The sequence below is a fragment of the Rhipicephalus sanguineus genome, chromosome 4 (assembly GCF_013339695.2).
Source record: "Rhipicephalus sanguineus isolate Rsan-2018 chromosome 4, BIME_Rsan_1.4, whole genome shotgun sequence".
In the NCBI taxonomy this organism is placed as follows: domain Eukaryota; kingdom Metazoa; phylum Arthropoda; class Arachnida; order Ixodida; family Ixodidae; genus Rhipicephalus; species Rhipicephalus sanguineus.
Genome location: NC_051179.1, coordinates 102,829,280 through 102,844,758, shown reverse-complemented (window position 1 = coordinate 102,844,758; position 15,479 = coordinate 102,829,280). Strand labels below are relative to the sequence as shown.

At 42.3% G+C, this 15,479-nt stretch overlaps 1 protein-coding gene across 1 annotated transcript; it reads right to left on the bottom strand.

The window, feature by feature from the left end:
• Positions 1–1,474: 1,474 nt before the first annotated feature.
• LOC119390491 (mevalonate kinase) lies at positions 1,475–15,123 on the bottom strand. Its single transcript, XM_037658101.2, has 9 exons — positions 14,947–15,123; positions 14,427–14,571; positions 12,233–12,383; positions 8,526–8,758; positions 7,430–7,478; positions 5,956–6,046; positions 5,394–5,507; positions 4,390–4,561; positions 1,475–2,661 (listed from the first exon to the last, which is right to left on the bottom strand). The coding sequence occupies exons 1-9, from the start codon at positions 15,013–15,015 to the stop codon at positions 2,555–2,557; spliced, it is 1,131 nt and encodes a 376-aa protein (XP_037514029.1). The 5' UTR covers positions 15,016–15,123; the 3' UTR covers positions 1,475–2,554.
• Positions 15,124–15,479: the final 356 nt, after the last annotated feature.

Sequence of the window (15,479 nt, the reverse complement as noted above, 5' to 3'; positions counted from 1 at the left end):
TCGCACCCCATCAAAATCGCGGAAAAAAAGTGCAGCCCTTACACGAGTGTATACGGTACTTCATTATGTCATTTTATACCTTTTAGCAATATATCTGTGCTCTTCGTGGTATCAGTGTTCGATTGTATTGCAAGAAGTACTGAGCCTTAATTTCTTTTTTTGCAGTGCTGATAGCTCTAATAAAAAAATTTTGTTTGCAGGTAATCACACTGGCAATAGATAACATCGCAAAACCTCCTTGCAGCTAATCTTTGAATTGAAAGGCATGTTGATTACTTTACTGTAAGAAACCCAACGTTACGTAAACATCCAAGCTCAGTGCACAGATTTACATAAAATTGTGCACAATTTCGTCACAGCTGTGCTTGGCAAATTCTTTCTGGGTTACGAAGAACAAGTGCTTGTTTCGGGCGTCATTTATTTTGCTTTGCTTTAAAAGAAAAAACTGTTCAAGGTTCGATTTATGCATGGAACTGTTGTCTAAGGCAGAAAGCAACATTTACTCGTTGCAGTGCTTTGTCTACATCACCCTTCTGTGTAGTGCAGAAGATGCAATTGAAGTCTGAGGAAGCACTACTTGCCTGCTTATCTTATCACTCTCTTATCTTATAGATTACAGTGTTCTCGAACAACATAAAATGCATCAAGGAAATGTCCTTGCTCAAGATTGCGTAAGAGAAGGCTACCATGCGTTCAACTCGAGGGACTTGAATTTCACTGGAATATTACTAAATCACCGTTACTAAGCCACCGCTATTACTAAGCCACAGTTACTAAAAGACTGTCATTCGTTCACTCTCAGTGAAACTCAGCCTGGAGAGAGAGGCAACAACAGCGGTGGCCCAGTGGTTATGGTGCTCAGCTGCTGACCCGAATAATGAGGGTTCAATCCCGGCCACAGTGGTCGCGTTTTGATGGAGGCAAAATGCTTGAGGCCCATTTACCGTGGAATGTCGGTGCACTTTAAAGAACCCTATAGGTGGCTGACATTATCCGGAGCCCTCCACTATGGCGTCTCTCATAGATTGAGCGGCCTTGGGATGGTAAACCCCACAAACAAGCCAACCAACCAACGTAGAGACTTGAGGAAGGGGTTCAATGAGGTTTGTGGAATTCAGTGGCTTTCAATTTCACTGGTCACTGAAGTTGAGTGTGCGGGTCTTATAAGGTGCACTTGTGGTATGTCACCCAAGTGCCACAATGTCTAACATTCTCCTCCTGTCACGTGCACAAGGTCTTGGGTTCGATTACTGGGAGCATACAAAGCATTTTGAAAAAAAAAAGAAAGCGGCAGAATGCAAAAATTCTTCCACTCTGAACTTTTCTTGAATGTTAAAAAGCATCGCGTGGTCGAAGTTATTCCGCAGCCATTCCACTGGGATTTCTCACAACCCTTGTGTCGTCACGTGAATCAGTGCTCTGGTCGGTGTTGACGCTAACCATCAAAAGTGCACAACAAAAGACGAGTGCTCGGATGAAGTGAACTTTATTTATTTAGTGTGTAAATGCTTTAAATAAATGCACAGTATAAGGGTTACAAGGTGTTGGTACTGTAGTCTGCACAAGCAAAATGCGTACGTCATACGTCCATCCATCCATGCATATGTCACACATGAACTAGCATAGGCATGGTGGCCAAGTTCAAAGGCGCATTTGAAAGATACGTGGAACTTCCTTTGTCTCAAACTGGTGTCGCCAATGACATCCGTCAAAATTGTCCACCTTAAAATGTGCATGGATCAGTGCATAGCTGCTTTTGTCAAACTACTTTTTCCTGCAATGTGTTAGCACTGCAATGTCACATCTGCAGAAGTACAGTGCGAGTATAGCTTTTTTTTGTGTGTTCAGTTAAGCATGGTTGGTATCATGTGCGCTGTGATTCAGACAGTAAAATCAAAATGACTGTGTAGGCTGAGAGATGAGTATTTCGAACTGCCCGCAGTTCCGTCAACAAAATTACGTTTTACGCATTAGTTGGCTTAGCACTAAGACAGGTGTCCATCTGCTGCGCTCACCGTGACTTTTTCTTTGTCGTGAAGCGGCAGCGAAGCCACATCATGCGTGGCTAGTTAGATTAGTGTTTTGGACATGGGGATTAACATGGAAGCATGAACAAGCTCATCATGAATCATGTCAGTGCTGAAGGGACAGATGTGGGGGCAACAAAAAAGGCTATGCCTTGTCTTTTTTTTTTTTTTTTTTTGTGCCTTCTATACATCCACGTCCTCAGGGCTGTCCTGTTTCAAGATGGATATGGAAGCCACTGCGCTATGATATTTTTGGTCCCATACGCAAGGTTCCCTCATGTAATGGCTCCCAGGATTATGCAGGTCCTTCCGAGGAAAACCTAAGCTACACAGAGAGCATACATACAGTATGCCGTACCAATGTATGCGCAGCGCCGTGCATTGTACTGTGTACACAAGCATTCGGGACAGGAGTGTAGACATGTGTTGCGTTACTAAATAAAGCTTTGAAAGCACATTGGCCTTTGATCGATGCTGCACTGTAAAGTGTGCTCTGGCCTGAAATTAGCTCCTTTTGGCTCACGAGGTCAGTCTAGCGTGACACCGGGGCAACCCAAGTCCACCTCCCAGTAGAGGAAGCCTTCCTCTTCAAGCTGCTTGCACACTGTGAGCATTTCAGCTTCACCACTCGAACCTGCGCAGAATTTCATTTGCAAAAGACACTAGCGTTAAATCTTAACAGATAGTTAAGAAGGCATAATAAATCTTTTTGTTGCCAGTAAAGATGGGCACTTCACCGTAAGTCAAAATTGCACTTGGTGTACTCATTTCTGGTTTAACAAAATAGCAATGCCCTGGCTGCTTTTGATGTAAGTTATAGCTCAATAGACATCCCTAGCTCAAATGGATGTTGTCGGGAGCACGTTTGTTGTGACACAAAGAATCCTCGGCAATGTGATTGTTGCAGAAGAATTGATGCCTGGGCAAGTATTGGTGACAACGGCGATCCTTGGGGACTTCCCAGAGATGGATGCGCCGTGAGTTGTCCAGCGTGTGATGTGAACGTTCCCTTTACCGAAACCGAGGTCGCGGATGTCCTCAACCACATGCCACCCCGTTCTTCACCGGGGCCAGATTCCATCACGCCGTTAGTTGGAATTGGTTATGCATGTTCGAAACGGGCGGCGCAAAAACAAGGGACAAAGGCGCTCTGTGGTGTGTAGTCTTTCCTTTGTCCCTTGTTTTTGCGCCACCCGTTTCGAATGTGCATGTGATTATATACTTGTAGCCGTGCAGCGGCCCCCTCCAAAACTGCTCCTGAAGCCGCCATTGGCAATGATTTAGCTGGCAGTGATTTGGAAGGCATCGTTATGAAGAAACTGCATTGCTTGGCCAATGTTGAAGTAAGGAAAGTACGAATGGAAGTTGACTCTAGGGCAGTTTGCCTTTTGTGAGATTGGAGCCCATATGTTTCACATTACGTTTGCAGTGCTCTGCAATTGAGCTACAATGACAGATGCCCCAAAGACAGCTTGGCTTCTTAGATGACACAAACATGATGATGCATGTGCTTTTAACAGCAAAGCTGTTTAAACTAGCCGTAATTTGTGTTTGTGGCCTGTCATAAAACTACCGTCATCATGAACAGGTATGTGCCACAGAATTTGGGCAGATCCCACTACTCGCCACTACGGTGTGGCCTGTAATAACCCGGAGAACAAGTACAGAGAGAAAGACAGAAAGAGAGAAACAAACAGACCGAAAGAAAGATATAAAGAAAGAGAAAAATTTTGCTGAAAAAAAATCCTTCACAAGGCGGGATTCGAGCCTGCATACGCTCAATCCAAAGGCGAGTGTCCTAACCACTCGGCTATCCAGGCACACTAGCAGATCATAGCATAGCCTTGTATAGTGTAGCAAAAGGGTGGGAAAGGGAAGCGAGCGTGAGGAGGAGGAAATGTCACTACTCACCACAGGTTCACTAAGAAAGGGAAAGCTATAGAAAGAAAGAGAGAGAGAAATAATGGGAATAAAGACATAAAAAGATAGAAAGACTTCGCACGACTAGTGCAAAGCTGCCATACTAGGGAACGGGAAAGGCAACGGCGGCTGCGAGAAGAGCCCGAAGCGATGGAAGCCCTACATTGACGACGACGTGCCCATAGATCTATGACAGGTGCAAACACTCGGTTCTGGAGTTTGGACATCCATGTCACGACTAACCTGGCTAAAGCCTAGCGACAACCTAGTAGCAACCAGATTAGACTACAGAATCGTCTAGTTTTGCTGTTTCAAGCCTTGCACGACTTAGTGCAAGCTTCACCAACTTGTTACACTGGCTGCATGAAATTGTCCTAAAAAAAAAAAAAACAATTCTATGGCCATCAAGACTGTTGGTCTTTGGTGGCAAACTTCTACGCACCCACATTGTTTTGACAGCCAACACGACACAGGAGCAAGGCGCAGCCACCGCCGCCCGCCCCCGTCAGCTTTGCAGCAAGACCATGCAGGGTGGCAATCTCGGCGATCCTGTTCAGTCGTGGGTGACCAACTCCAAGGCAGTTCAGCAGGGACTGGTTCATCTCCACCAGTTCCTGCGTAGCACGCACACTCATGCACTTTCAAATACAAAGCACGCGGGGATGCTTGACTCACCCACATCCGTGACGATGTTTTTCCTACATGTTTCACATGTCTCCCGGAATCTAGCTTCCCATAATGGTACAGTCGTGAGCAATATGAAAGGGAACACCAAGTTTGTGCTTAGCAACAACTGCTCGTGATGTGCAGGTTGACTTGCCTTTCTACTTGAACATTTGATGTTATGGAGATTTTTGTTCTTGGAAACTTCTTTTAGCCACTGCGGCCTTTTGAAGGCAATTGCAGTGTTCCCTTTCATATTGTTCAAGAGTGTACATCCCTAACTAGACTAGGTCTGCATAGTCGCACAGTAAGGTGGGAATGGTGCAAGAATGCTTCTGTGTTGGTGCCACCAGACAGCATTGTTATTCAAGTGCGAAAGTAACCTGCTTCTTCCTTTTTTGGCTCGGGGTCAACATCGCACTTGGTCCATTAAGTTGTCATACTCGATGCTCATAGGTCTTCTCACTTTGCCTGAATAAGCGTAATATGACAGCATTATAAGATCCTATCATTGAATTTAATTCGCCAATTTGCGGCACAGAGGGAGGAAAAAGTTAGGAGGGAGCATTGCGCAATGTGATACAAAAAAATAAAAGTAGTAGGTCAGGCATGCACACACCAAACTTAGCTTGCCCCGATTTTCCAGATAGGGGAAGGGCTCCTGGAATCTTTTATTACACTACCTTGGTAACAGTCATGCTTTTGTTCTTTTTTGCCTAAAATCAGGGTATCTAAAGATCAACTATAATTAGCAGTAATTGAAATGTTTTGGTAAGAGCTTACCAAGGATTTGGAGAACATGTTCTCTGCCACCTCGGGTGCCATCTTCAGGAGCTTCCAAAAGGTTTCGGATATTGCTTCAATGGATTCCAGGACCGGCTTTATAACATCTGGAAACTGAACAGGAAGGCATTCAGTTCAATTAACCTGATCAGAACTTTGTTGGATTTGACTGCGACGAAAAGAATGCCGACTGTTTTGATAATGTCACTGGTTGTGGGACTACCTCATATTTCGTTGAATAATATGATTAAATTAAGATTAATCACGCTTGTTCACAAAAGCTGGTTTCACAAAAAAGGCAGATCCATGCGGGTGGAAATGTTATATACCTCGTAAACATCTGTAAAGACACAGATGTGCAATATACGAGCAAACGCATGGCGTTTAATTCGACTAGCAATCCTTCGATGAACTACGCTTATCATTGGATAGCGTCATATACCATAAAAATAACATCAAACAAGCTGCCACAAATATATCGTAAAAGTGATCACACAAGACGATTTGTTTTTGAGAGTAGGCATCCGACAAGAGTGGGTGATGCATGTTGACAACACGCTACCTGATCGTGCCTCTTCTTGACACCTGCCACCAGAGCCTTGGTGTTCCTGGGAACTCGGGTGTTGACCAGCAACACCTTGTAGCTGGGAATGCTGAAGGAAAAGAACAAAGAGAGTATCCTGGTGTTGTGATGAGAAAAGTGATGTGCTGAGCAGTTAGCGCTGTCTCAATATCAGAAGTAACTAAGTTACCGAGAGAGTGTATCTACAGACTCTCTTGGTGATTAAAATGTTATTACTTGGTCCTAATGCTTTTTCTTTTTCATCTGAGCTACACGTAACTTTCATTCTGTCCATTTTTTCTGAGCGGCGACTCATTGAAATAGCCTTTTATTTTGTTATTGCAACATTGCCATTCTCACCTGCTTTAATTTAATTCTGTACACATTAATTTCAGTGCTTGTGCTTTAGTGATTATGCAGCGAATATACACACACATGCATGCAATTTTTTTTCTTGTTCCCCGTATGTGCAGCCAGCAACAAAAGTTTACGAGACGTGGGACCTGTGGCAAATGTGAATTTGCACTCTGTTAATGCACTGCGTTTTTAATATAATGAATCCATCATTGAAGAGTCTAGGTTGTAAAATTAAACAAAATTAATAGTATTTAATTAACAGTACTACACGATTCATTGTGATTTTGATGCACTTTGGCCCTGTTGGTGGGCACAACTTCCTCTTTTTCGATCAAGATGAGGCGGTGAGAAGTTTCACTAAACTGGCCCAAAACATTAGAGAAAACTCTATAATGTTTTTACATCATACACGTGGCAATATGGAGAATGGTGTGGGCGTAATACAAGAGTAACATATTCACACTTTTGTCACAAGAGTTACACACCTTCTTTACATATTAGATTTCTGACATGACCTCCCAGCCACTTTCGCTCATGCAGGTGAGTGCCCATTCATCCTTTTTGAGCCATACAAACAAAAGCACTTTGCAAAAGCCATCTTCTTACGAAAGCAATACGAAGTTTAAGAAATTTAACGCCGTTACCTACTGCTTCCTTATTGGTGGAGAGCAAACAGTATGAACTAATTCCACTGTTTGACAACATCCTATCTATAGCATGAATTTACAAAGTAAACACAGGTAATACAGAAACAAAGCTTTGCAGTAGAAGAAAAATTTGTCCCGATTCAGGTATCGAACCTAGGACCAATGCAGATCATTGTAACATCTCGCCTAAGCAGGAGTTTACTCGATCACCGAGTGAGGTTTAGTGTTTCGACAACTCGGACCACAGGGGCACTAAATGCAGCAATCAGATCTGTGGAAGCCCTCGAGGTTGGGGGAATGTTCAGAGTTCAGACGGTAGAGTGAATGCCTCAGATAGGGGTTGGTCTCGGGTTTAATCTCAAGACTGGGACAAATTTTTCTTTAACTGTGGTGCTTTCTTTGTGAGAAACACTAACTTTATGCAAATCTTCCATGACAGACCATACTCGCCTCTCACGAATTTAACTCACCTCTCAAGAGATTCACTTATTTTCCCGCCCTTAAATAGAACAGCACCTCCTGAAAAAGAAAAAGTTATTTCCATATACTTTCAGGAAAAGCCATTACATGCTAAAACTATACAGCTGTTCAAAACTAATCTTTGCCGTTTTGTTTCAAATCTTCCAGGTTAGGTATACCAGACACTACATATGACCTTTTTTTCAATTTTTATAGATGCGGCCGCAACCAGTCTTTGTAGTCATCTCTTGAGGTAAGGCACAAAAAATCAAAAGTATATAAATAAAAGTACAGTGAAATCAAATTATCACAAACTCACTCACAAGAGCATTTTGTTGACTTTGAATAGAGTAACCACAAAATTCAGCAGCATGGAAGGCAAATAAAGAATTATCGAAGCTTTGATTAATGTCCATGTGAAATAAATTAGAGTGCAAAGAATGACCTAACAACTGATGTTTGTTGTCTGCACACACACAGAAACAAACTTCACCACAGGCTATAAATAAACAAGCTAACTGATGTCAGTTGATAATGAGTGCTCATGCTGTTCCCTGTATTGACTACATTTTTTTTACACTCATTTATTTTATATAGCGAACCAGTCATCATAACTGCCCGTTTCACTAGTACTGTAGGACGGTTCAAATGGCAGGCTCAGTCTGAAACCATTGTTCTATTAAAATGGGCCACTGTGGTCCTGATAAGGATATGCTCTTTAATTAAGACACTAAATTCAAATTGTCTACCTTAAATGTAATCCTTTTCCTAATTATTCTTGCCTGTCCTCACCTTTCCTAAAAATTATTTGCAATATCTGCAGCACCATAAAGGTGTTGAAGATATTGTACTATAGGGACAAAACAAGATATCCAAACTGAAAAGGGAGAAAGAGCAGCATGAGTGATGACAATAAAAAAAAACAACTACAAACATGTCAATGCGGTTGGCATACACATTATATAGATCCATCAAGAAACTGTGACATAGCATCTGAGACATACGTGTAATAACCCCCAATTTATATGCTTCCTAAAGGGTACACATAAATTTATTCCTGTCAGTATTGCACGATGGTGAGCATATACTAAGTTGATTGATGAGTACCGTAGGTGCAGATGGTGTTGTCGATGCCCGAGGGTTGACCATGCAGAATGCATTCTGCCTGAAAGGCCCATGAGCAGATGAGCTCGCGGTCCTTGCTGGACAGGGCGCGCTGCACGGCTCCGTATTTCGCCAGCAGCGCCGTCGCCAGGGCCGTGCTGTAGGACGCCGACGATCCGAGACCCGCTCCCAGTGGCAGCCTCGAATTGATGGTGAACTTGACCGGGCCAAAGTGCCTGCGTCATTCGAGCAATTATTCGGCTCAATTTAGGTCGCTGATGATATTTTAAGGTTATACAAGATATGCAAAATATACGTGAGGTTATACAAGGTATACATGATTATATAGATGAAAAAATCCGTAAACAGGGGGTGAGTGCTCGAGCCGACGTTTCGACAAGTGGACTTGTCTTCTTCAAGGCTGGAACTATATATAGGTTGTACAAGATATACACCATACCAAAAACAGTGTTTTAGTATAGATAACTTAAATCTTGTACAAGCACTCAAAATAAGAACCTATATGTCACCCCACAACTCCTCTCTTTTATCCATCAAGTTTTGTAGGTGTATCATGCACAATTTGGCGTTTTCACATTTTTTGTTATTTTTTTGCTGCCGAGTGGGTACATGACAACTGTGCAACAATGCATCAAAAGAAGCTTGTGTACTCATGAAGTCAAGATGGTATTTTGTTCTTTTATAGATATTTATGATTTCCTTAACAAATTGGGCCAAGTGAATACCATGTGGTGGCACCCATTAATTCTTCCTGTAATTACTTCGTTTGGTAACTTGGCCATAGAGCAGCAAGGCCATCTCAACGAATGAGACAGTTTCCACGTGTTCCACAGACCATGATGCACGTAACTAGACGTGGATGGCATTCCTCGTTTCATCTTTTACTAGCAGCTGCGCAGCTGCCTCCCTCCCTCGCTGCAGTCATAAATTTATAGCGTTAGCACATGTGACAGCTGCCTTTCAGTAAAGCAAAGTTGTATTGCAGAGGTTTTGCAAAAGGTTTATACTGTTAACAACATGCAACTGCATAGTCAAGCAGCAACAAAAGTTTGTATTGTGCTTTTCAGCAGTGCAAAATTCCAGAGTGTTTCAGCTAACTCATGCTAGGCTTTAAAACTTAACCAACTTTGCAATGCTCACCGTCCTACTGAGCAACTTGGCGTATCTTTTACAATGAGATAAATAATTAACCAACTTTTAATAGTTTCAGCAAGATAGAAGTTTTCAATGAAGAAGTTGTATGGTGTGATAAACATCCAAATATACGTAGCTCTTGCCGTGATGATAGCAGCTGTGATTTAAATTTTTTTAGGATGCAGAGAAAGTGTGTGAGATTTGGGAAGATATCATGTGACTAGGCAGTTACATGCAAACAACATTATGTAGTGTGGCATCTAATCTGCTATGAATGAATGATTTTTGCTACACACAAACCGAATGCACGTGTAGGCCTTGCACAACAGAAAAATACCAGATACAACGATCCAGACTTCTAGTTACAACAAGATTGTATTTGTTGAAGCAATGAAGCAAAAATAGCCGCGAGATACACGACAAATAATTCAGGGCAATTTTTGAAGCTCTGTCAGGATTTTTGGTGTTATAGCATAAAGGACGAGAAGGTTCTGGCAATGAACGGCAACATGTATAAAAAAATTATGAGCGCGACCACTGGATATCAATTTTCATGTTTGGGCAATTCGTACTTTAATTCAGACTGAACTTTGCGTCGAAAATTCTCCATCAACAGATTGATCAAATATTGTTTACGGCACTGATGCTGATACATGCATGTACCTATAGTCATGAGGTACTTCACAAAACTGTGCACGCTTTCTTTGCATCCCAGGAAAATTAAAAACCGCAGCTCCTATCGCAACATAAAAAGTTGGTTTGGCTAGTTTTCAAGACGTTCTACAACTTCTCCGTTGCGAATTTTGCATTTAAGCGAATAATTTAAAGTTTTGTTAATTAATCACTGTTAATTGCTTACCTTAGCTCTTGGTAAAATAATACGCCAAGTTGCTGAAGGGGACTGTCAACAATAATAGTAGGTTTAATCCATTCTTGCAATACATGTGCTGATTTTTTTTTTAAGTCTTAGCACGAGTTTAAATGAAAAACCCTGCATACAAAAAGCATGTTGGGATCAAACCCTATTACATACTGGAGCAGTTAGCGCAAAAAACAGACACAAGCGGGAAACCAGAGACACGAGACGAGCGTTATCTCGTTAGCGCTCGTCTCGTGTCTGTTTCTCGCTTGCGTCTGTTTTTTGTGCTAACTGCTCCAGTGTGCAATCATACAAACTGTTTGCACCTCACAATCATGCACCTGTTTAGACACATGCGCTTGTTCTTGCACATTTTCTTGTCTTTTACCAATGCCATCATATTGTTGATGAACCTCAGTGAGAGAGATATTTTTAATAGCCAAGTGACAGCTCAGTGACAATAAGCAGGAAGAATGTTAAAGGATCCCAGGAGCTCATTTTTCTTTCGTTGTAGTTGTCGTTGTTGCTCTGTTTTTGTTGTTCTCATAATACAGAGATGAGAGAGAGCATAAAGCCAGGAAGAGCATAGGGAGATAATTATACTGATTAAATGAAATGTAGAAATAATAAGAAAAAAAGGGGGGAAGTGAAAGTGAACGATATGGCAAGTCGCTGTAAGTAGGAGCTTGAACGCGGATTATTTTTATTATGCCTATTGCAGCAATTTACTGATTAGGCTATCATGGCAGCTGTGTGCCCATTGTAAGACGACCCATAAACTTTCTTGGACACTTGCGCATATGTACAAGATTAGCCTTGGCAGTGACACCAGGGACAAGGCCAGCACAGCTCTAGACGTAGTATATATGGGAATGCTGTCGTGCGCGTGATGCTATTTGGCAATACAGCAGCGACAGCAGCAGCAGTGGGAATGTTGAAAGAAGAGACACGGAAAGCAGCACGTAAAATGTGGTTGGGAGTTCAGTCGTGACAGAGAGTGAAAAAAAAGTGCGGTTACTTGTCCTTGATTTTTGTCAATTTTTTTTCCTCTTTTTACTGCTCATTTTTTTCAAATGTCCAAATAGCTTATTTTCTCAGTTTTCCGTTTCCCAGAAAAAAAACAACAGGCCCATCAGTTTGAGGGTGGCTGCTGACACACGCAGTTTTTTTTTTTTCATTTATGTTACCATGACTTCCTGGAAGTCTGAAAGTAGTGCCCCTACGTCTTCTCTCTCAGTCACGGCTTTTCCTTTCAGGCATTCACTTTTTCTTCCTTTGAACACGTTTGACTTGTCTCACCCTACTGTACGCTCCGGCTTATTCTTTTGCTCAACCATCTAGTGTGTTTGTGTGTGTGAGGGGGGTGGGGGAGAGAGAGCGAGAACTATGCACACATGAGCACCCATAAGGAAAGCCTGCAACTGTAGCCACGACCAAGACAACTCCCTTCGTCCAAACGCTGGCCATAGCAGTACACCTTGTTCGACTACTCTCGCACTTCAAGGCAAACGTTCCTGCCTTTTGTTTTTGCTGAAGTTATACACTACATCCCTCGCTCCTCTGGTTGACTTCCCAACGTTTCTCTTGTTGAATTTTCTTTTTCTCCCTCTCAATACAGCAGCGTGCAGGCTACTTTAATTTCAGAGGCATACATGGACACAAACCACAACTTCGACTGCAATGCATTTGTACCCACCCATCGTTGTGCCGTAGTGTGATGCCCGTGAACAAAAAGAGGAAGGCCAGCTTTGCCTGGTCTCCAGGCTTGGAGGATTTTGCGTCGGCTTCGAAGGCACTGCAAATGTTTGGCACAAGGGCTCCGAACGAGATGACAGTGGTTGTGCAGCCTGTAAAATAATCGGATATCTTTACCACGTGGCAGTACCGTACCATGCTGTTGTACATGATTGTGAGATCGGCTTGTACTAAACAAGACTTACATCCTTTTAGTCCCGCTAATTATAGATTTTTCAGTGTACTTTCCTCTCTTCTCTAACTCTAGTCAATTGCCACACATCTTCTTCCATGGCCACGGGGCACTTATAAGGTATCTGCTGGAGGGCGTGTCATTTACAGTGCTCACTGCATTTTCTTTCACCTCCCTCTTGCTTTCTTTATGGAGTGAATTACAGCTTCTGTAGAATAGTTTTGTTCAAACTAACTCAACTTTGAACTATCCCAATCTGAATAAAGTACATAATCTCAAATAGATTTATGGGTTATCACATTTACTCGCCCTGTAACATTCTAACAGATGGGCCAGAATATAGATACACACACAGATCATATCAATACACACACACGCTAGGCATGTGTTTTGGCTATTGTTGTAAGTCGTAAAAAAAATGTACTCTCTTGCTTAACTAATGGCTCATAGATGTTATGAAAAGAAATAATAAAAAAAGAAAGATGACAGTCACTTCAATAACGTAATTGCAGGTGATAAACTGCTAAAATATCAATTGATTTCTTGTGGTTTACTTTCTTCCACATCAATATTAAAATCTCACAAATGCAGTTATTACAATAAGCAGGCCTGGCTCTTCGAATGCATCCTCCACAGCTGCCCCTCACACTTGATTCAATTACCTTCACAAGGAATGGCTTTTAAAACTTTTAGCAAGGTGCATGTTTGGGCTAGTTGGTACTCCATTTGAACATCTAAATAGCGCGAACTTCAGGGACGAAAGACAGGAGAATGCGACACACACAAGCGCTAACTTCCAACTGAATTTTATTGAAGAAAACACATGAATATATAGGGTAACACCACGCCTGCGCAGCTTCACATCCACGTAACCACATTCACTCCTAAGTGATAAGATTTATCTCTCTAAAGGCACACCACCAGTTACATAGAACAAAATAAAAGTTAATACATCACATACCACTATCTTGCAATACGCCCAAAAAACATAGTTCCTTTGCTGACAGAGCAATGGAAGGCACGCTTATACAATGCCTAACATCCTTGGCCATCTCTGCTGCTTCTACTATCTCTCGCGTTTTACTACTACTACGTTTTACTACTACTATCTCTCGTGCTTGTGTGTGTCACATTCTCCTGTCTTTCGTCCCTGAAGTTCGCGCTATTTAGATGTTCAAATAAAACTTTTAGTTGGCCATATATATTTTCTTGTGAAGGTACTGGCAACAGAACTTTATTACCAACTTGATGTGCGCTCTGCAGAGAGGGGTGGTGTTATAATGCATGAACACCTCAGACGTAAGGTTGCGCTTACTAATAGCCGAGATGCTGGCATGTGTGTCTTCTATGAAGCACAGCATTTCATTGTTTTGCTGCAGCTCGGAGAAGCCATTCTCAGTACTGAAACAAAAAGCTGAAAAAACCGTCCATAGGTGACTTCCTGGCATCGGTATCCAATGTGATCATGACAACAGAGCAGCACTGATACATATTTCATTGGCTAAGATCTAGTGGAGCGTTCAGATGAAACGAGTACTTGTGTTTGCCTGTGCATGCACATATTCAAGGCAGCATGACCCACATTCTGCTATGGCTGTGGCCAAAATATGTGTGACAAGGTCCGTCACTGGTTACGGCTTTTCTTGTCACTAAAAAAAAATAACTGGTTTTGTATAACCATGGTTTCTAAACGAAATTACCGAAATGCTGTGAACATTACTGAGCAAAAATAATTTTTTCAGTTACAAAGCTAGCCAAAGTATAATTGATTACACTCAATTCGTTAGATAAACTGTCTGACGGCAACATGGCAAGCCAACCAATATTTCAAAGTTTGTTCGAATTAACCGGAATTTCGAATTATCCGCGTTTTGATATCGCGCTTAGAGCGCTGAATATTCGTGTGCACTGTGGTTGACTATATACACAGCAGGTTGTCTATATATCGTAACATTAAACGCACCTCCGTCGGGAACAGGAAAAGCTTCAAACTTGCTGACGGGCCAGGCTTCGACGAAGTCGAGGTCCGGCGCCTCCAAGACAACGTACGACTCGTGGTCGCAGCATGTAACGCGGGTCCGCAGGTTGACGCTCGTCGCGACTGCGGCCTCGAGAAAAAAACAAAAGATATATGTACGACGCAACGCAACAAAAATACACATATACGTTCAATAATATATGTGTGTATATCAGGGCCCACATAGATAAGCGTCTAAAGGTCGCGAGCAAGACACAAGGCGGAAAGAAAGAGGCAGAAAACCCAGCTACGAAGACATGAATATCGAACACGAGGAAAAAAGTGGCGTCGCGTTTTGTTTTCTTAAGCGGGACGGAAGCGCACGCACGAGCGAGCATCGGCTCCATGGTTTAACTCGCCTCAGCGCAAGGAAAAAGAAAAAAAGGAGGCATCTCTAAAGCAAACCTTCGTTGAAATGTCCGCGTAGACGATGGGAAAGACCACGATGCAGTGCTGCAGAACTCACCTTGCCGTAGACGACAGCGTGCTCGCCATGAATTATGGTTTTTCCCGGTGCCGACGCCGTGATGGTCATCGTAGCAGACGATGCCACGCGCTCGGGTCACGAAACAAAAGCGCGATCAAGCCCGCCTACGCACGATTTTTGACACGCGCGTTTGTTTTGGTTTTGCTTTGCCCCATTGTGCGCAGACGCTGAGTGTTTCTAGGCCTAATTTGGTGGCAAGTAACGTTACAATTTATAGTTGAATTACTAATTGCTGACTAAATATTTCTATTAAACAACAGTAATGCGTGCGTTTTATGATTCTGCGTAAAACTTACGTGCAATGTTTTAAGGAAGACTTGCAAACTGACTCTATACATCAAACTAAAACAGCAAATTAATCGTAAAATGTCCAGTTTTATTTTATTTTTTTTAAACGCGACCTTCAGTTAATTAGTAGCAGTACAAATTAAAAAAGTTCTAAAAGGCGTTACTACGGCTGTACTTAAACGGCTTTAAGCAACGCGCTTCTCCTCACTCTCTACGCTCATTTT

Excerpts from the sequence above, each read along its gene's own strand:
- LOC119390491 (XM_037658101.2), bottom strand. The coding sequence starts at position 15,015 with ATGACCATCACGGCGTCGGCACCGGGAAAAACCATAATTCATGGCGAG. Across the intron at positions 7,479-8,525 it reads CAACACCATCTGCACCTACG|GAGGTGCTGTTCTATTTAAG; the intron begins GTACTCATCAAT and ends TTTCTTTTTCAG. Across the intron at positions 5,508-5,955 it reads TCAAGAAGAGGCACGATCAG|TTTCCAGATGTTATAAAGCC; the intron begins GTAGCGTGTTGT and ends CTTCCTGTTCAG.